Source organism: Ptychodera flava, chromosome 1, assembly GCF_041260155.1.
Source record: "Ptychodera flava strain L36383 chromosome 1, AS_Pfla_20210202, whole genome shotgun sequence".
Classification (NCBI taxonomy): Eukaryota; Metazoa; Hemichordata; class Enteropneusta; family Ptychoderidae; genus Ptychodera; species Ptychodera flava.
The window spans coordinates 55,656,263-55,678,586 of record NC_091928.1 but is presented as its reverse complement, the minus strand read 5'-3'; the positions used below and the strand labels follow the sequence as shown (position 1 = coordinate 55,678,586).

The 22,324-nt window shown below is 35.4% G+C and overlaps 1 protein-coding gene across 2 annotated transcripts; it reads right to left on the bottom strand.

The window, feature by feature from the left end:
- Window positions 1–5,732: 5,732 nt before the first annotated feature.
- On the bottom strand, window positions 5,733–22,323 carry LOC139141359 (apoptotic protease-activating factor 1-like). Of its 2 annotated transcripts, XM_070711007.1 has the most exons (18): window positions 22,153–22,323; window positions 21,008–21,247; window positions 20,000–20,178; window positions 19,357–19,483; window positions 18,973–19,098; window positions 18,438–18,562; window positions 14,963–15,088; window positions 13,769–13,891; window positions 12,949–13,077; window positions 12,320–12,445; window positions 11,834–11,956; window positions 10,901–11,041; window positions 10,450–10,575; window positions 10,131–10,250; window positions 9,627–9,752; window positions 9,342–9,467; window positions 8,807–8,926; window positions 5,733–8,466 (listed from the first exon to the last, which is right to left on the bottom strand). In XM_070711007.1, exons 6-18 carry the CDS (start codon window positions 18,498–18,500, stop codon window positions 8,392–8,394), a joined length of 1,524 nt encoding a protein of 507 aa, XP_070567108.1. In that variant the 5' UTR covers window positions 18,501–18,562; window positions 18,973–19,098; window positions 19,357–19,483; window positions 20,000–20,178; window positions 21,008–21,247; window positions 22,153–22,323; the 3' UTR covers window positions 5,733–8,391. The 2 variants fall into 2 exon arrangements, with proteins under 2 accessions (XP_070567108.1, XP_070567107.1); XM_070711006.1 differs by lacking the exons at window positions 18,973–19,098; window positions 19,357–19,483; window positions 20,000–20,178; window positions 21,008–21,247; window positions 22,153–22,323 and having other exon boundaries at window positions 18,438–18,579.
- Between the last annotated feature and the right edge of the window lies 1 nt (window position 22,324).

The following is a 22,324-nucleotide window of genomic DNA, read 5'->3' as shown; positions in this document are numbered from 1 at the left end:
AATGCATTACCAAGAAGGCCAATGGCAAAGGCTGAACACCTCATTATTGATAATTCAACATCAAATTTCTCTTCTTTATTTGAAGTAAAGATTAATACTTACAATTTAGTTTCATTGATTTACTGTACTTGGACTGAAGTGTCTCTTCGCAATCAACAACCATTGCAGCCATGATAGGTCGCTTTATTTGGTCAAACAAACTTTTTAAAAACGTTAGGTTACTCTCTGATATTATGCCACAATTTTCAAGTTCTACAAATAATTTAGCAGGCGTCGTTAATTGTTCCAACTGACGTTTATCAACTTTATCACCAACTAAAGATTTCAGTCTTTCGAATTCTTCATCATCAAGTTTATTGCTCAAGTCGTCATAGAGTTTACGAAGAGGTGCTAGACTAGTTGCCATGTTTAGCTGTAAGAATGGAAATTCAAGATATTGTCAAACACTTCTCTCTTAATATAAAAAAGAATGTATTTTTATTCTTGTCAAAATTTGAACTTGCTGATACATATATGAATTTACTAAATTATGGAAGCCTGTAATGTACCGGTAGTACATATTGCCTAAAAACTTGTGAACCAAACTGTCTTAGCATTTCAATTGCAAATTTGAACTGTATTCTCATAGTCTGCACTCTGTATGAACTGAAAGGTTGCCATAGAATGCAGTTATGGTCTACAGTGTCCCTCCACCATATGGCTTTCTTCTTCTATGCTACATGTAGCTTTGCCATGTGCAAGTTTCACTTATCACTGTCAGTCAAATGCTATAAGTAGCTTGCATACTGAAGAAAATTACCCATCCATGACTGAGCAGCAGCCTAAATCTGTTCTCAAAATATGTTCCCCTCATTGTTTGTTTGTTCTGTGACCCTGTTTCAAGATTCTATAATTCCTGTAATCCCATCAAACATTCGTACTAGGAAAAGTGTAAGGAGAACAAATTAAGGCATAAACCTATCATAGCAACTAGTTTGCTCACCTCAATCACACTACGAGCCAACGCTCACAAGTAATTACTGTGGCATACATGCCACAAAGAATCTGAAAACTTCATTTACTTTTGTGGTGGGGTTAGATAATACACTAAAATTATTAATACAGACGGCCTCAACTTTGCCAATAGCGGATGATCTTCCTCACGGGGTTGATAAAGATTCGCGATGTATACCTATTTGTGCTGCAAATATTTAGCCAGAATGGTGGTATGTGTGCAGCAAAAATACATGTTGTACAGGACCCAAGGTACTCTCTATACTAAAGTGCTGCTGTTATACTGATGGGCCCATACTGATTGCAAAAATTGCTGAATATATAGAATAAACACTAAATTTGTAAATGATGACAAAAAATGTTACTGTAGAGTTGTTAGAGTCAAAAGGTGAATAAATTTATCAAAATAATCAGTAAAACCATGTACACAAGTTGCAAGTTGAGCAAAGGAAATAGCATGATCTAGAGATACCATAATGTGCAAGAATCAAACTTGTGTTTCACACAGAAATCACAAACTTAGGATAGTAAAATTTAGCAATTAAATTGGGAATTTCTAGAAATAGGTGCCTTTCAAATATTAAAGCCAGAGCTCTTTTACAAATTCGTCCAGCAAAACAAAAGAGGAAGAGCTGTTTGTCAAATTTGTGTAAATAATATCAGTGGCGAAATATTATAGAAGAACATTTTAGAAAACATAGGTGATTTTGAATTTCACTGAAGGCAAAACTAGGACATTACAAACTCGTCTCTTTCATCATGTGTTGGTAGGCTTTCCTATTTCTATTTTTTTAACTGTGCATTCATGGTCATCCAATAAAGGTCATATCAGGTCATAGGTCACTTAAGGTTTTCTCTTTGGTGAAGTGCTGCCATTATGGATTGAAAAAATTGCTGAAAATGCAAAATGTAATTTTAGATTTAAGTTTTGAAGGTGTATTCCTGGACAAGGTGACCATGTGCCCGTCATAATGTATGGCACCAACAAAATTAGACTTGAGTTTGACTTTCAAGATTTCAATGGTGAAGACGTCATATTTTCAGGTGGAAGTTCATGTGATGCGGAAGAAATTATTTTCACAAAAACTTGAAAACCATAGGAAAATTAAGAAACATACCTGAGTCTGTAATTATGAAACTGTTACGTAGAGTTTTCAGAGTGAAAAGTTAAATACATTAATCAAAATTGGCAGTAAAACCACAGGTAGAAATTTTACAAGAGTCGGTGAAATTTTCATATACGAAAAAATACAGCAAATGGCTATGGTTCACGTGACTTGGAATCAGGCCAGGACTGTAAAACCTAATCTAAATAACCAAACAACATACTGAGGACAAAGTCCAGTTTTCAATATTCACTAGAGGGGTAGTCATTATGAGTGTATTGGCTATGACCCTTTGGATCTGTACTTGTTTTTGATGCTCTTATCCACCATAGTGACCATGATATTGCTTATTACGGTATATTATTTCACACAACATACGACTGAATGGCCTTGTTTTCACTTGAATAAAAGTAAATCTGATATTTGAAAGAAAGATAACATAATAGACAGTGCCTGTTTTGCAATCTCATCAGCTGTGAACACGAAATTTAGTTACAATAAATTCTACGTGTTTAAAACCTTAAAAAAATCAAATATTTTTAACCCTTTTTATTTGTTAATACAAACGTAGTGGTTCAGATTAATTTTTTTGATTCTTCAAATAATATCAAAGAGATATTTACTCTTTCAATTTCAGGTTTTCATTTGCGCATCTAGAGCCTCCTAAATTTACCATAATGTCAGTACTCAAAGGGTGCTTGAACTACACTTAAAAGTGAACAGAAGATTGAATGAAGCACCAGTATACTGAGCATCAGCTGTTGTGCTGAAAAGACAATTATTTAGTGCACTGGAGCCTGCATGTGGGACTTTGGTACCAATTTGAGAGACAAATTGTTCATGGTGGTGTATATATAGATCTCTGATATTATTTGGAGAATTAAGCGTCCATAAGAGTAAAATAAATGTGCAATTTATCTTTCTATACCAGTTTCGAAGTGTTCCTGAACTTAGTTTTGAAAATCAAGTGTACGCAAATCGAGCAAGGGAAATAGCATGGTCTAGAGGTATAATGTACAAGAATCAAGCTTGTGTCTTATCCAGAAATCACAAAATTAGGATTTATGTTGTTCAAGCCAAAGACTTTGCAAACTTCCAGGAGAACAAACGAGGAAGAGCTGTTTGTCTAATTTATGTAAATACTCAAGTATTTTTTGTGGCAATCTATTATAGGAGAACATTTTAGAAAACATATAGCTGATTTTGAATTTCACTGAAACCAAATCGAGGATATTACAAACTCTCTATCTTGTGATGGCAGGCTTTCCTATTTATGTTTATTTAACTTTGCTTTCGTGGTCATCCTATAAAGGTCATATCAGGTCATAGGTCACTTAAGGTTACATCTTTTGTGAAGTTCTGCCATTATGGTTCGGAAATATTGCTGAAATGCAAAATGTTATGTTAGATTTAAGATTTGAAGGCGTATTCCTGGATGAGGTGACCATGTTCCTGTCATAATGTATTAACCAGTTGAGTTTGGCTTTCAAGATTCAATGGTGAAGACGGGGTTATATTTTCAGGCGGAAGTTCATGTGTGTGGAGGAAATGATTTTCACACAAACATGAAAACCATAGGAAAATTGAGAAACTTACCTGAGTCTGTAATTATGAAACTGTTACCGTAGAGTTTTCAGAGTGAAAAGTTGAATACATTAATCAAAATTGGCAGTAAAACCACAGGTTGAAATTTTACAAGAGTCTGTGAAATTTTCATATACGAAAAAATACAGCAAATGGCTATGGTTCACGTGACTTGGAATCAGGCCAGGACTGTAAAACCTAATCTAAATAACCAAACAACATGCTGAGGACAAAGTCCAGTTTTCAATATTCACTAGAGGAGTAGTCATTATGAGTGTATTGGCTATGACCCATTTGGATCTGTACTGTTTTTGATGCTCTTATATACCATAGTGACCATGATATTGCTTATTATATTACTTCACACAACACACGACTGAATTGGCCTTGGTTTCACTTGAATAAAAGTAAATCTGATATTTGAAAGAAAGATAACATAAAACATGCCTATACACTCTACAAAATTAGCCTGTTTTTGCAATCTCATCAGCTGTGAACACGAAATTAAGTTACAATAAATCATACGTCTTTAAAGCGTTAAAATAAATCAGATGTTTGTAACCCTTTTTAATTGTTAATACAAATATAGAGGTTCAGATTAATTTTTTTGTATTGTCCAAATAATTCAGAGATATTTTCTTTTTCAATTTCAGGTTTTCACTTGCACATCTACAGCCTCCTAAATTTACCATAATCTCAGGACTCAAAGAGAGCTTGAGCTTGAATAAAGTTCCGGTATACTGAGCATCAGCTGTTGTGCTGAAAAGACAATTATTCAGTGCACTGGAGCCTGCATATGGGACTTTGACACAAATTTGAGACAAATTGTTCATGCTGGTGTATATAGATAAGTACACAGTTCGGTAAGATAAGAGTGTGCAAGTTGTTGCATGTCCATGCAGGCATGTATATTGCAGTAAATACATAAATTGTAAAACTGACAGTTGATATCAAGACAGTTTTCTAATTAAATGCTTTTCAAAGAATGCCAAGGAAGTTGAATATTGGTTGGATTTACACGTACTCTTGCATTATGCATATTATCATTGTTTCACAACTCCAATGTCTGCTATGTTTTTTGTCTGCTATTTATACAGTCTGTTTGACAACCATAGAATGCAAAGTGCCTAGATACAGATGGATTGTAAACAGATGTAAATCATTAGTGGTTTTGGTACCAGAGGAGGAACAGTAATACAATTAAAGTTGTGTGTAGAATAATTCTATTTAGATAACCATGGCTAAAATGTTTATGCCTGTAAAACTTACACATTTTTATAAGTTAAATGCAGCTTCAAGCGACATTTTCCATATGTTTTGTCGTTGTTGTAGTTAGTAGCCACGGTGTTGCCATGGAGATGCACCTTGAAGTTGGACAAAGTCTGACATGCAATGATGCATGGACATTTTGTGAGTCATTTACCGGTATATCAGTGATGTGTTGCAATTGTTTCTACAAATATAACATTACAAAGCATGGTCCAGGTACTTGTCAAAGCCTTGATTAGAAGTCATGTCCATCTGGTGATATCACATCTTTCAGTGTACATTGTAGTTTTTGAATCAAAAGAGTCTTCTTGCTAAGTTTTGCTGCTGAGCGAGAACAGATTAATTAAATGTAATTGCTTTCTATCATAAATGTATTTTTAAAAATGTGGGTCATTGTTTGTAGACATAAAGAAATATTGTTCATTTTTTGTATGGTGTAGAATGTTTTCTCTATCTATAATTTCATCGTCCCGCTGTACACAGTTTGGGAAGGTAATTTTCATGATATTCATTGATTAGTTCTGAGGATGAACTATTTGGTATATCAAACCAGTAAAGGCTATAGACCAGTACAGACATCAAAAACTTCTGGAGTGTATTTGCAATCGAAAGGAACAATAGCATGCATAGAATAAAAATATGTATGTCAACAAATATTCACAGCTTTCATGTTTTGAGTGTGTAAATGCAGTGCATTCACATGCTAAAATATCAATCTCAATTTACATAAAGTATATGCAAGTGTTTTACCCGCTGAACAAAAATGATCCAAACATGGACTTTTTGATTTGCTTAGAAAGTGTTTATTTCCAAATCAAGAAGCTGTAACTCAGACTCCACATTTTCCGTTATCATAAAATTCAGTCAGCAAAATACACCTGCAATTAATTGATGACAAAATTGAGTAAGTTACTAAATTTCATGTTACCTATATATACTTGGTGATTTACTAGGACACAAAATCTTATGTTTCCAATCAGGGCTAGAGATCTCCACATTGTCTAAAAGTGATATATTGAAATAAGGTTGCTTTGTGCGTAATTTTGTCAGTGTTGCAAAGTTACATGTATCCAAAACCTCATCTACATAATTCAATATCCTATCAAACCAGGTTCACTATTCAGCAATTCTTGTTGTATTGTGGAAAATAACAGTATTTCAGAATAGCTTTCACAAATGGCAAGAACGTTTTAAAATGAAAGTACTTTTTAAATCCAAAAATCCTGTACTTTGTACTGCTGCAAAGCATTAAAAATAGTAAATGTTTACATTTTTCAGTTGAATGTAACCTCTTTGACATTTGTCAGTTTCTCAAATCAGGAGAAACAAAAGTTTTTTAATCCCTATACAATAATGTCTAAATGTACCCCAACAATGTTAAATGTATCTACTTATTTGATATCAAAGCTAAATGTTTTTTTCTTATCTGACACCAGTTCTATACATTAACTCAACTAGTATTGGGTGACTACATTCTGCATAAAAAAGCAACAGTCTTAAGTAGATGATTCTACTTCACTTTGATATTTTAACCTATGATGTCACTAACGTGTGTGCTCAGCTGGATTGCATTGGATATACTACACTATTGTACTTATTTTTAATCAGTGAAACTTCTACACCAAATGTAAATGGAAGACTATCTCTACTTTAAGATATCAAGAAAACAGCAGTGCAGGATTGAGGATGTCTGTGCCTTGCACAGAGTAAACAAAATATTAAGTATTCATAGTAACAACCTTGCTTAAAAAAGTCAACTTTTATAAGGTTTAAAACATCAAGTGTTGGTAACATTCTCTGCCTGTCAACAACAATCAATTCATGGCCATGTTATATAGCATAAACTTGTAGCTAATATGTGTGCTTTTAGCAAGGATTAGCTGTGCCTTTCAACAATTGTTTTCTCAAAATTGCAACAGATTGCCTTTCTTGAAATAAGATATCGAAAATAATCTCTGGGTAAAGTGTTCAAACATTGGTCAAAATTTTGCCATGTTTTCATTTCTTAAATTTATTGTTTTCTCCAGATTTATATCCGATTAATAGAACCCTATGGCAATCTATAATTCAGTGATTCATAAAATGATATACAGTGACATCAAAATTATTTTCTATGTTGCCCATGAGAACTACCGGTATGTCAAAAGAATTATTTTTTATTTCTCTTGTTATTTCACAGATCTTAACCCGGTGTGCCTGTAGTCTTGTGACTATGATGGCATGATATTTCTGTACCTACCTACCAAACACCATTCTATCAAATGTTTTTGTCTAATATAAAGTACCCAATGTAAGGGTATTACAAAACACTGAAATTTTTCACTTTGAGGATATCACAAAACTCCAAATCGTGTAACTTTATGCACCAATAGGGTTCACATGAATCATATGAAATATATGTTTCACAGCACAGATGCTATGAGTACTTAACACAGATATTTCATCGAGCTTTCATTTTCATCGGTCTACATAGGGAACTACTTTTAAATACAGTTTTAAATATCCTGAACACAGTTCTGTATAACTTTTCCTAAATCAAACTCACTTAACACCTGATTGTTTTGAGTATAGAGACATTAGTATTCAAAGATGGAATATTTTCTATCATGATATCAAATTCATGTACAATTATGTGAATGTTTAAATTTAATTTGAATTCAGCATTTCAAGTCATACAAGCAATAAAAATTCCTTTGTTGGCTGTCATTCACTTAGGTCATAAACGAAGAAGTCTTATTTAAGGTAAGGTTCTTTATTTTTATATCTCGTACAGAGAAATTAAATCATGATTGAGATTGAGCCATCTACACAACAGTTGCAATCAAATCAAAACTGTGATTTTCATCAGATTGTAAGGTTTGATTCTGACACAGACTACCGGTAGATGCATACAAAGTTTTCAATACTCTCCCAAGTGTAAATTAATTTAAAATGAGGATTTTAAGTTTGTTACATATCTCTATTATTAATGGTATTCTTTCATCAGCATAATTACTTAATCACTTTGAGAAGTGAATGTGAAGCTACTGTTACATAGTTGTATGGATATACCATGTTCCAACACTTTTGCTCACTTAAAAATACTCATTTAGACAGCAATGTAAACACTTAAAATGCTGTACTATTACTGGTTTACTGACTTGGCATGTTTAAATGCCAAGACATTTTGAAATATGTCAAATGGACAACAAACAAATAATATCCTTGATATGAAACATCTACATCCATGGTGGTTTTATCAGCATTCCTTTACTGTATAAATTATGAGTTGTATAACAATAACGCATCACACCTGGTGATGCTCTCGTAATGCTACTGTATACCAGTACCGGTAATGGACGCTTATTTGTCTCCGTTCACGGTGTACGTGCTGTTCTCAACAACTGGTAAGATGTATAGAATTCCTGTGCTGTCAATTGTTATGAACATCTTGAAACATCTAACACTTGTACGTGTTTTGAGAAACTACCTTTGATTGGTAGTGTTTGCAGACAAGTCCATCCACCTGCCACCACTGAAAATGAAGATAAGAAATTCAAAGATGATGTTTCATCTGATGTACCAGTACAATATATATTGCAATATATGACATTTGTGTTCATAAAACTAATGTTTCTGCCTATAAGTAATCTAAAACAAATTTCTATACATAATAACTTCGATAAATGATTGATTTTATTAACTCAAGGCATAGTTCAAAATTTTGAGCAATTAGAGGGAAAATATATAGTTTAATGTTTGAAAACCCTATAATAGTGTGTGCTCAATGTAATTGTCCTCATATCTTATTCCATGCCAGATTTTCCAGTATTATAAACATATCAAATTTTCAAGTCAGTTATCTGTCAACTCACCTTGATATTTTCACTAACTGACACCAATCGTTTGCTGTCTGGAGACCACTGTATGTCAGTCACCCAACAATGATGTCGGGCACATTTACTAACAAACTTCCCATTCTTGGTTTTCCAAATCTGAAATTTGTACAAAACAGACACATGATGAAAGACCAAATCAAGACTAAAGTGACATCATAATCCATATATACGGTGTAAGAATTCTCAAATCTGCAGATCTCACCACATTGCTGATAATTACAAGTCTTTACAGTGTGCTAGTCCCACCACAGAATTAAACTCTTAATTGCAAGTCTCTATAATGTGCTGGTCCTGCAGCAGAATTGAAGAAATCCAAGACATTCATTCCCTTATACCTGGATAGTACCCTGTCATAACCTGGGGATTTATTTACCAACATGAGTAATAAGCTGAACAGAAAAAAAGCTTTATTCACTTATTTGAATTACCTAATGACAGCTTACAGATCTATTAACTTGCACAAATTAACCCCTATCGCCACACATCCCTCTCAGGATATTTGATCACCTACCTGAATTTCACCCTGATCATCACCAGTGGCTAGTAACTGACTGTCTGCTGAGAATCTACAACTTCTAATACAGTCTTTGTGGCCACGAATAGTGTAGAGGCGAGTTCCATTCTCTGCACTCCAGATCTACCAGTAGTCAGATAAAAAACAATACATGACTACCAACAAGTGTCACCCTGAATGTTGTATTGTCTTCTTTGGAGATAATTAACATGGTTAGAATGTATCATACTTAAAAACAACTGATAATTTGCTTTCTATCATTGAGCTCTGAATGAGACTGACCTTTGCGGTTCTGTCAACCGATGTAGAGACCAATAATGACCCATCAGGTGACACATCACATGACAAAACCCACTCTTTGTGTCCATCACAGGAAAAATGTAGCTTTCCTGATCTGGCATCCCACACCTAAATAAAGAGACAATAGAATGACGCATAATTCATACTTGAAGGTACTTTGGCTTGTCTTAGCAGCTCCACTGACAGTATTTCTATACCACTGTATGGACAGCAATACGTTGCTAAACATTGTAGCTACATTGTAGTAGCCAGTTAATTGCCTCTCTAATTGGATATTTGACATGTACCATGCATTCCAGTGGGGTGTATAAGTCAAAACATACAGTATATCTTACTCTGCATATAACTGACTTAAACTGGGTAATGTTTTATTGGTATAACTCTTTGCTGAACTGTTTTGGCAAACAAATCTCAATGTGTCCGATTGACAACATTTTTCAGATTCTAACTTTCGATACCTCCACCATAAACAGCTTGCTGACTTACCTTGATTGTTCCATCATGTGAAGATGACAGAATCCTAGTATCATTATCAAACAGTTTACAACGTCTGACAGAATCGGTGTGTCCGATACAAACAACAGGTTCACCTAACTCTTTCCAGATCTGCAATATAAAATAACACAATCTGTCAATACTGTCAATATTCACAAACTTTCGATTGTTGTTATTCTTCCCATGGTCAGTATCATTGTCAGAAGAAGTTGTTTATGCCGTATCCATCATGTCATATTGATCCATACAATGAATTAATCTGTGCCAATAGGGAAAGGACTAATAACTAATCAAAACATAATGAACAAACCTTGATTGTTTTGTCATCAGAGCATGTGACCAGCACTTTACCATCTTGTGTATAACAACACCATCTGACAGAACATGTGTGTCCTTGTGGAAAGTTGTGCAGGATGACTCCTTCTAATGAAATGACCTAGCAGGGAAAAAAAAAATATATTTTTACAGATTCATACATGTATACAACCGCTGCTGGAACAACAAGTATTTACTGAGATCAATCGTGGGATTTTATCTGATTTTCTGTCTGCGAAAAGCTATTTGCATGAGAGTAAATCAGAACGGTTCCATTAATCTCTGCTAATTAATTGCATATGATAAATATTAACAACTTTGCCATGATAATATATGAATCTAAGTTTATTAAAGTGTATTTCTACTCTCCCTTAATATTACTCCTTTTTTACTGTCAGTATTTGTTCATTCTACAAGTATGGCAGTTCATGAACATGGCACTTTACCTTGACGTGACCTTTGTCTGTACCATACGCAATCTCATTGGTTGATGAGATTGTACAACATCTGATTCGGCACTCTTCAGAGGGTGTCATTTGACTTTTGCTACGATTGAATTTGGAATCGCCACTGTGACCACATATGATCTGAAAGCAGAAAATGAGAAGTGAGTTCCAAAATGTGTAGAAACAATTGAAAAAGCAAACCAAAGAACTTTTCACAGATATTCCTTGAAACCAATACAAAGTCATCAAGAATTTACTTATTGTCACATAAACACTCATAATAAAATATCAATGGACATACCGTAATTATCATTACTTTGTACTCTGACATCGTTTACAACAGGAGAGAATAAAGAAGTCATCGCTGATGACACAGTCCCCACTTGCACCATAAATTGTGATGCACATGCAAACTACAATAAAATGTCTCCGTGCCAAGTTTGACCGAAGTCAGTTCAGGGATAGTTGAGTTATGGTTCAATCGCGACAAAATGGCCGGCCGGTGGCCATATTGGATTGTATCGCAAAATAAATTGACATGCATATATATGCCACAGTTCTTTATCTACATGTATGTACCAACATTGAAGAAAATCGGTTCAGGGATATGATGACTCAAAAACATGAAAAAATCGCAACAAAATGGCCGCCAGGCAGCCATATTGGATCGTATCGCGAAATAAATTATTAGCATATGTATGCCACAGTACTTTATCATTGCACACAGGTTGAAAAAAATTGGCTCAGGGGTGACAGAGAAACGGCTGACAAAGGACAGATAGACGGACGGGACCGCCGGACTGCATTAACGGAGACTAACAATATAAAACACCAAATGTATGATCCTGCAAGATAAGATCTTTTGAATGTGTTGATTACTACTGATATGAATTGTTCAATATTTGTGAGACATTCAGATATTACTGCACTTACTCTAATTCTATTAGCTAAGTCTGGGGCTACTACAACAATGTCATCACTTTCACTGTAAGTTGCAGCAAAGTCTCTCTTGAGTCCAACCAATTCTTGATTCTGACCACTCTCCACATCCCAGATCTGTGTGAATAAAGGAATGCAAATTGTGAATTAGAAAAGGATCTCTGTATTGTTGTACCTTGATTCTTGGCAACAGCCCAACAGTTGATAACCAAATATGATCACATGATTAATCATTATGGTTTTTCATCATAATTAACATTGAACCTGCAAAATATATACCGTTCAGATTTTATAATCTGCCATTTGTTTTGACGCATCTTTCTGAAGTGAAGATGACTGAAAGCATGAAATAATTCTGTGAGCAAAGTTGATTCTCATGCATCTGTAATAAGTAGGTCTGCGTATCACATAATGACAGTCCTTCTCTGTTACTTTGATACTGCTGTTTGGAAACTGAACCGATGAGATCGTTGAACTTACCATGGTTGTACCATCATCAGATCCAGACAGCAGTCTCTTTCCATCACAATCAAAGTCCACAACATAAACCCAACCACTGTGACCTTTAAACACAGCTAATGTGTCGCACGATGTGGCATTCCATATCTTGAAACCAGAAACATACCTTCAAATCAGTGACTACCTACTGGTATTCTTATGTTACAGCCCTCCTATATTCTCTCTAAAAGTGGTGCTTAACAACAATTTTCAACAGGAAGATAGATTGATAGATGGATACTTCAGCATGAAAGATTGACATTGAATGCTGCTATGACCTTCAACTGCAATATATACCAGAACATACTACAAATGGGAGCTGTGCAGTTTGGTTTTCGTATTCCTTTTGAACCTTCAAAACTTGTGAAATCAAAAACGTCAGAGATCACCTGATTTTTATTATTTCTTCAGAAGGTATCAATTGAAAGTTAACAAAAATAGAATAGCTACACCATGTCAGTGGAATCAAAAATAAAATTCATGTGATACTTTTTTATTCATCTATTAATGAACACATTAGGACTTGAACTGCGTGATTATCGTTCAGTATATTTCAAATTCAAGTGTACCGGTAACATAGCAACAGATTATAATGTCCATATATCAAATACCTGGATTGAGAAATCAGAGAGTCCAGCAGCAATCAGATCACCATTTGGTGAATATGTACAATGTAGAACAAGGGATGCTGTCTTTGATTCACAACTGTGTAGGTACTGTCCAGTGAGTGCAATCCAAATCTGAAATCAAAAACAATTTCTAAATACTAAGTTTATGTAATGGTAGGCCGTCCTTCACCACATTTCAAAAGGTTTTGTTCTACAGTCAAAGGTTCCAAGACACAGACAAAACCTTTCTGGGAAACTTTAGTTCCTAAGCAAATCAAATCTGTACACCCAATCACTGCATTGAGATTTAGCTCAGCAGATTCATACCCAGTGAAAAAAATCAAATTATTCTGGTTGAAAATTCATGACGTATTCAGTCTCTTCTACATGGACACACCTCTTCTACTGACATTCATAAAATCAAAAGTGTTTCTGTTTGTAATAATTTATTTGTGGTCCACCATATCCATTTAACCACCCATTGACTAATTGGAGAGTGACTAATTTATCTGTTAAATCTATCAAATATCTGTTTACACTCAGTCAATGTTTAGTCTATCAAATATCTCTTAAATATGTTAAATCAATTAAACAACCATTCATTAAAAGCGAACCGGTATCTGTTAAATCAATCAATCAAACATTTGTCAAGGCTATCTATGTGTTCAATCTATCAAATATATGCTAAATCTATCAAACATGTGTTACATCTATCAAATATATAATAATCTACAGTACATTACTTCAGAAAACCAATTAAACTAATTACAATTACTGCATATCCTTTCTCATTCTCATAGACAAAAAGCAAACCAAACATTACCTGGATAATATTCTCTGAAGAGGATGCTACATTGTTACCATCAGGTGAGAAACAACATGAAGTTATTTGGCCGTTGTGACCTTTGTAATCAGTCACCCAGTCTTCTTTAGCAATGTTCCAAACCTTAAAAACATTGAAGAAAATGTGGAAGTGTGTTTGTCTGTAGTTGAGCAACAGTTGTAGCATTTTGCTAGCTTGAAATTCAATTCCACATAAAATACACTGAGATAAAATTTACCGATACATATTTTGTCATGAGTTATAATATTGATAAAGTCATCGTAGGTTTGCTAGAACTATAGCATAACATTGGTTGCTGTAGATAAAAATTTGGACAAAGCCTGCTTTGAAACTGTAGCTATGATTTGTTACAAACAACTTAAAATGTCATTGTCATACTTTACTGGTACTTTAGTGCCAAACAATACACTCAGGGAGTGTGGTAAAGGCAAAAATTACAAATCTCAAAGATGCAGACTTCAACAAACACTTGATGAACCTGCTGCTGGGGTAGGAACTAAAGTATCAGAAATAAATTTGGCAAGAGGTAGTTTATCTTTGTGAGTAAAGATATATATGAACTTTTCTCTGTCATTCAAATCAAGAAAGCCAGGATTACATACTTGTGGATGAAAATAGAATATTTCGATAGCTGATAAGTTGTGTATTTTGGACATTCTATTACAAAGTGAAATTCATCCTCAACTGAAGACTTATACGGTAATGTTTGCAGAATCTTTCATTTGCAGGAACTTTTGGAATTGACCTTCTACCCAGTTCTATTTGTAGGTTGTGATCCAAACTTTTATAGTTTTGCCACCCACTTCCTATAGGTAAAAGCTGTTATATCTAACAAGTAACTTTCAAATTCAAAATTTGTCTTAAATAGTCTGTAAGTTTGGAGCTTATTCTTCTGTATTCTACACTTCCTTGTATCATTATGTATACCAGTATTTCTCAACCGTGTTTGTTCGTTAATGTCAAATAAATTATCATATACAAAATGAGCTGTGGAGCTGATATTGCAAACAGAGGTCCATATATTGTTATACAGTTTAAGTAGAATATTTACGGCAGTGTTTCTCTTTTTCTTTTTTGTACTAATGTCTTGTGGAACATATCTAATAATATCACTGACTGCAATTAGATTCACAGTAAATATCTGAACATTTTCATAATATTGTTCTTTCCTACCTTAGCAGTACAGTCTTGTGAACAGCTGACCAGATAAATCCCATCAGGAGAGAAGCTACATGCTTTGACTGGTTTATCATGTCCCATCAGATCAGCAATTTCTTTACCAGTGATGACATCCCATATCTGTGGCAAATACAAATTATCTACGAATGGTGTTCCACTGATCAAATCATCACAGGCTTTAACTTACATTTTTTTTACATTGATATAAACTTTCATCTCTTGTAATATTTTTCTTTAAGCATTTTAAGATTGACATCAATATTTGACTCTGCAATGCATGCATGGACAAGGAAATTGAGGATATATGGATTGTTTTAAGGTTATAAATAAGATATCCACAGAAGTGACTAAGCTTGTCGGCTTGGGATTGGAAAGGGACATACAGGATCACTTATGGCTACCATAGTTTCCTTTGAATTAAACGCTTGAAATAAAATTCTTTGTTTGCCCTCCGCCTGCTCATAGGTTTTCAGTGAAAATTAAGAAAACAAAAACAACATTAACACATCACAAATACAATTATTTTTCTAAAAGTAACAAAATTAAAATTGAGCTTATGTAAATACACTTGTTTTTTGTCTGTGGTTGTTTTTACCCCTGGCTGGCTGGTAGGTTTTTAAAAATCCAAGGATGGGAAACAAAAATTTTTCTTTAAATGGCCTTAAGTTATTACTGTAAAGCTAAAAAGAGGTCTATTGATAGACTGGGTGCTGATTTGCATACAGAATCACACCATGTAGTGACTGAGAGTTGACCTTTCAGAAACATGCAATTTTTTTGTGTTTGTTTTCTCCTCACTGACTCTGTAGGTATCATAAATTTTGCAAGAATGTACCGGTATTTTTGACTCAGCCATAAGTCAAATTTTTATCCATGCCAAACAGGCATTGTGTCCACTCAAACACACCTGCAAAATGCTAAAAATCAACAGCTGATGAAGACAATGCTTGGTTTGAAATAAGGATAGTTTCACAGATCCAACGGAGAAATTGCAACCACGGTCCCTCCACAAAACGGTCAAGAAACGCCACCAGTTTCTTTTGTTATAGTCCGGGTTTCGATTGGGCTTTCTGTTGATTTTACTGATGGGGATAATCCCGGATTATCACGCGTGCGGCGGGGGGTGTTAACAGTTACGTGCATAAAATTATCGTAAGCAGAAACTTAATTCTCCCAGAATGCACTCTGATTATTGTCTGCGCATGCGTCTAAAGGCCAAAGTTTGTTTACATCTGCCTGCCGTGGAGTCACGCAGCGTGAACTATGTACAAGTTCGGAGACGATTTCGTCAATTTTGACGACTCCCATGTTGATTGGGACTTCATTTTGGAAGATAAAAATCCTGCGTCGACACGTACTGCTGCGAAACCCAAGCCTTGCGTGGTCTTCCAATGTCCACAGTGTAGCAACCGATACAATCAGTTTGTATATAAATACCCATCGATGGATTGACCACGGTCTCTCGTGGGTAACATACGAAACCCATACACGACATGATTTGTATCTCACTTGATCCTCAATCAGGAAAATCCATGGCAGAGAGTTTGGCACCCAGGCTTGGGGAGGTCATGTCACCAAAATGTCGCGACACTTGTAGGGTTTCTTGATTCTCTAAATTTGGCGGTCTGAGAATTCGAAAGGTCGACAAAATCAAAACATTGGGTTCGGCAGTAACTTGTGTCTTTAAGAAAGAACAGATTTCGTCATGAGCCTGAATGCCTACTTTTTAGAAGACTGAACGATCGGTAGGGCCGCACTTGACACCTCTGAACGATCGATAAAGGAGAAAAAAAGGTCGGAAAAAACGTTGCACTATTACCATAACGCCAACTCTCAATGGGTCGACGCACGGTCGACGGGAGCACCTTGCAAAACAAGGTCATCGTAAGAGTTCCTTGATTTCGTGCATTGAATTTTGTTGAAAACGATCAAAAATTTCAAATCGAACTCTCAAAGTTTGGAACTGAGGAATTATCATGTTAAATCGATGTCAAAAGGGAGTTAAGGAAGACATTTTAGGATTTTCCCATGTAATGCAGATACGACTCGTCGATCCCAAGCGACGCCATTTTGTTTTCAGTTGAAAATATAAACGCGGCAAAAAGACTAGTTTTCTTGTCGAATTAGGTTTCAAAATAACAACACAACACGATTCCCTATTTTTTCGAAGTCTTTGCCTTGTTAGGAGGTGCATGACTTACTTTTGTGATGAAAGGTGAAAAAACAAATGGGGGAGTAAAATTCACAGTGTTTCCGAAATGCATGGCGTCGGTCAAGATCACCTCATGGCTGAACTCAGCCATAAAATATCATCCAAGATTTCTCGATAGTGACCTAGATCTTTAAGAAACTGTTTTACTCATCTTCTCACCAGTCTTCAAATACATGCGAAACAGTGCAGAAAGATGAAAATAAAGTAGTTTGATTGACTGAAAATCGTAGGATACCGGAGCGGGACCGTGTCACAAGACGCCACTGGAACAAGACGCCAACTTGCCTATGACGTCATTCGCTTCCTGCGTCCACCGCAACGCGGACTGTTGCAACTGTGTAGGTGATTAGCACCTTTGAACAAAAGCGTTTCTTGACCGTTTGTGGAGGGACCGTGTTGCAACATTGTATTTGATTTACATACTAAGGCTATTTTTACAATCAAAGGGTGGGAAGTCTCCCAAGGTGCAGCTTTGCCACAGATCTTGACAGCACTGCAAGCAGCCCAGGGAAAATCACCACATAAGCTTTTATAGACATGTAGCTTAGCTGCTATTCACAGACATGGCTAGAGGTCAAATATTTCTCATCAGCAAATGGTAATTTTTTGCATTTTCCAGGTGTGTTTAATGCCAGAATGATGTATAATAATATTATGATTTACAGTGTGTTGTGTGAAAGAGTTGCTGCAAAAAAAATTGACCTTCTGATCTTTCAGCCAACTCATTGAACACCTTTAAATAAAGCCGGAGAGGTAGCCATCCGGTTTGCAAACAGCTTAAATGAGTTGATAAATGTAGGTTACCAGTTTGCATTCATTACACAAAATTCCAACTCGTGTAAAAGAAAGTCATCTGGGAAAGCAACTGTGTTTGGCAGAAAATTAATTGCTTACTAGAAATTTGTCATGTGAAGATGACAACTTTAATTATTTTTTTGGAGTTAATTTTCATCAGGTTTTTATTCCGTTAGAGGTGTTGGGTAGACTTAGCTTTTCGATATATGCAGAGAGAGTACAGAGATAACACTGCTTCAAGTAAAATTGTCTTTTAACCCTTTCACCACTATGGTTTTATCCAAATCTATTGTTTTCTATGGTAAAGTTGGACCTGTACACAGGGAACTGGGGGTGAAAGGGTTAAAGGTATACAATCACCTGTAATCTACATATGCCCATATATGGTCAAAGGGGCGTTCCTTGGTATTCAAAATGCCCTACCATTGTGAATCTGTGAACATTTTATATGCAATGTCTTACCTTTACTGACCAATCAACCGAACATGATGCTAATCTCTTATTGTCATGTGACCAGCTACACATGGTTACATCCTCATCATGACTTTTCAGTGTGTGAATTAAACTTCCATCATGTGCACTCCAATCTAAAGAAAGTATCAATTCGAAAGTAAATGACTTCATTGGTTACATTTACTCCAATTTGTTAATTCTAACAATTTTTCCTTTTCCTCTAAAGAGCTTAATGCAACCAGGTTGAGTTTATTTAGACATGTACGGTAGTATAGCATCAATGTACTGGGTACACTACAAGAAACTGTCTGAATTTCATTTGAACAGTTGTCAGTCTGAATTATTGTGTTTATTTCTGATAGTTGAAAATTTCACAGCTACATTTTTAATACTGCACTCCTACATACATAGTGTGTGAAAGTGAAATTTGTTGTAAGTTTGAAGGTAACCAGTGCAGGGAGTAAGTTTAAACAATATTTGGATAGAATCTAAAGTTTATCTATTGATACCGGTATTTGTCAGCTATTTCTTCTGAAATACTTACACAGACTGTTTTGTCATCTGAACATGATGCAATCATTGTAGTATCTGGTGAAAAACAGCACCAGTTGACAAAATCTGCGTGACTGGTCATGGAGAGATATTCTTGGCCAGAATGACTATCCCAAACCTTGACATGAGAAAAAACACACAGTAAGATGGGAGACATAATCAAAAGACTTTTTCACATCAAATTAAATACTAAACATCATAATGTTACTCATTCTTCAATCTTTGGTTTTTCATGAAAGCATGCATGGTAAAATAGGGATCCTGTGTCACGGACTTAACTAGCAAGCTCCTTTTATCAGTATTCAAAGTCAAAGAAACACCAAATATGTGAAAACAAAAAATACCTCAAACTACTTAACACTGAATGAAATCCTACCTTGACAGTCTTATCAGAGGAACAGGATACAACTTTGGATCCATGCGGAGAAAACTGGGCACATTTGACATCACTTTCATGTCCTTTGTTTGTTAACAAACATGCATATGTAAAAGACTCCTTGTTTCTGTCAAGCAAGCCAAAGCCAGAGAAAATGAACTCATTTTACTGAAAAGATAAACATTTCAATGACAAGGTCACTCCAAGTGTAATTTTCACGATTATTTAACAGGATGACAGAAAGAAAGGAAGGGTCGATGAAAAGTTCATTAAGGAAATTTATCACAAGCAGCTATACAAATGAGCTGATCCAATAAACCAATCACAGCACTGGAATATTATTGCATCTCATGAATATCTAATGTATATAGAATTCATGTCCAAACATCAGTCTGTGACTATTTACACATTCAGGCTAAATGTGTGCCAGAAATAGAACATCTACGATAATGCCATATTTGCAAGTCTACAAGAAGGTACACAATCACTTTTAATAAGAAACCAAAATAATGCCAGAAAAACAAATCAAGCCACAGGGCAATGACGTGAAGGATACTTTCAAATTTGGCAGCATTCAAGTCGAGCCAGCTAATGTAAATGCATTGTTACAGAATTGGTCATCATAGATTTATTATTTACTAACCTCCAATCTACATAGAACTTATCGGGAGAATCAAGTGCACGTTGCTTGGCTTGTCTGTATACTTCACTGTTTGATAGTTGACACAAAGCAAGCTGTGTCAGATCATACATGTCTTTGTCCTTAAAATAGTGAGTGTTAATACTGACAAAGGATTGGAATGCTTCTTTGTCAGGTTTTCTCTGAAATAAAGCAGAATTTGTAAAGTTAACGAATGACTTTTCATTTAAAGTCTTTTTGTTGTCGTTTAAAGAAAATGAAAAAAATACTGTCTATGACAGCATGCTCATATTTGGTTTGAATTGGTTCATTCAAGAAATATTTAAACCAGAAAAACAAGAATAACAAAAATAAATAAGGTTTCAACTTTAGGAACACGCATAGCAGAGGAGTGTTTTAACACAGTCCCTCTTGGTTTCAGCAGGTCTGTAAATATGTATCAGTTCATGAACAAAGCCAGGAAATGACTCAGTCAGTGGAGTAGGCTGTTTCAGTTACTACCAACACTTCAACTTCCACACACAGAAGGTAGACTGCATACAAATGAGGTTATGCCACAGAACCTCTGTGTAGGCTGTTTCAGTTACTGCTACCACTCCTACACATTTGCAGGATTTTCCCTTTTTCTTTCCTCATTTGCATATTTTTGACACTTACATGTTCATTTGAACAAATTCACATCTCCACCCCTGGGTCGACCTGTTCATCAAATACGAAGATGGTAGGTGCAGCGCTTAGGGAGTTTTTGATGTGGACGGACATACATCCGCACATACTAACATACTGGTACATACATACCAGTACATACGGTATATACAGACATACAGATGCCACCGACTCATCATATAAGCTCTCTTTGGTATTTATACACATACCAAATAAGAGCTAAAAATTTTAAGATGTTTTCTTTCATTACTACCGGTACATGCAAATCAACAGAATCAGGTGATACTGAACTACTGATGGGTTGTCAGTTCCCTATCTTGGTATGGGTCAGTCTTTCAAGCTTACCTCTTCCGTCAGATAATCCCCATAATGAATATACTCTGACAGCAGATCGGCCGGCCCAGTGATATGAATTTTTGATTCCACCCAGTTGAGATCCAGCAAGAGATCCCATAACTCTTTGTACATTTCAGCCTGTACCATGTGTTTAGCCAGATACCAATGAGTGTAGTGGTCATTCTTCAGTTTGTGGAAAGCGCCCCCACAGGACTCTTTGTACTGCGTCACAAGCTTTCTATGCAATTCCTATCGCAAAAAAATTCAGAGACATTTTGACATTATTTTTCATTGCCAGAGCATTTCTTGAAACATAGGCATGTAGACAATTTATCAGTCTAATATCACACTGGGGCTGAGCCCATAAGGTCACGCAGCTGTGTAATTTCAACAAAGGGACAGTTCTCTGTTAGTAGATTGTTTTAGATAAAGATATTTTTTACACACTGCTCTTCCTCTTCGTCACAGATGTTGATAGCCTCGGCCTGCAGCAAGCCTGCGTAGCTAGAGCTGATCACGTACTGACTACATGTACTCAGCCCCACAGCATACCTTGTGCCACGGTGGTGATCGGGCAGTGACTCTTGACCCAAGAGAACTGCTAGTGTACAGCGCATCCACAACTGATGCCATCGAACAATATAATACGTTTTATCCCAAACGAAAATGTATGTATGCTTTTTGATTTATATTCATTTTTTTAAGTTAATTTAATTTAGTAGTTTTATAACTATTCCTTGCAAATCTTGCTCAAAATAAAAAATATCTATTGAAGCTGAGCCGTGACGTACAATGCCTCCGGTGGCCTGCTGCACCAGCTATTACAGTATCATATGACCACTCTCTCTTATAACATTGGGCTCAAAAATTGTGACCAAGTTCATTATTTCCTATCAACTACATATTACTGTAATTGAAGGAACACATATTATCATTTTGTTAAAGTTTGGAAGCAGACTGGTAAAGACTTTGTGTTCTTGATACTATTATGATACTATTACTGTTTTCCCCGGTCACAGACTAGTTGGGATTTTTAATGATGGCAAATCTCTATATGTACAATTGGTCTGTGTCTAATTGGTACCGTATAACAAAGGTATAGCATAAAGGTTAAGAAACAACAAGGGAAATAAACAATATTTGTTGCCACTTGCCTTTAGATCTTGAGATCTCTCTTTTAGAACATCCAGTTGTAAATTATGAACACTGTACTTGTAAAATTTGTGTTTCTTGTCATACACTTGTATTGCCAGAGACTTGTTGACCAATTCCGACATTATATCTTCAACATCTTCTATATCTTCAGCCCAAAGAATACTCAACACC

What these genes read in the sequence shown, in the direction of transcription:
- LOC139141359 (XM_070711007.1), bottom strand. Translation starts at nt 18,500, where the DNA reads ATGTGTAGCTGGTCACATGACAATAAGAGATTAGCATCATGTTCGGTT. An exon ending in ACTTAGCTAATAGAATTAGA is followed by an intron (nt 11,042 to 11,833) that starts GTAAGTGCAGTA and finishes TTCTGCTTTCAG; the next exon opens with ATCATATGTGGTCACAGTGG. An exon ending in ATGATCAGGGTGAAATTCAG is followed by an intron (nt 8,927 to 9,341) that starts GTAGGTGATCAA and finishes TACAAATTTCAG; the next exon opens with ATTTGGAAAACCAAGAATGG.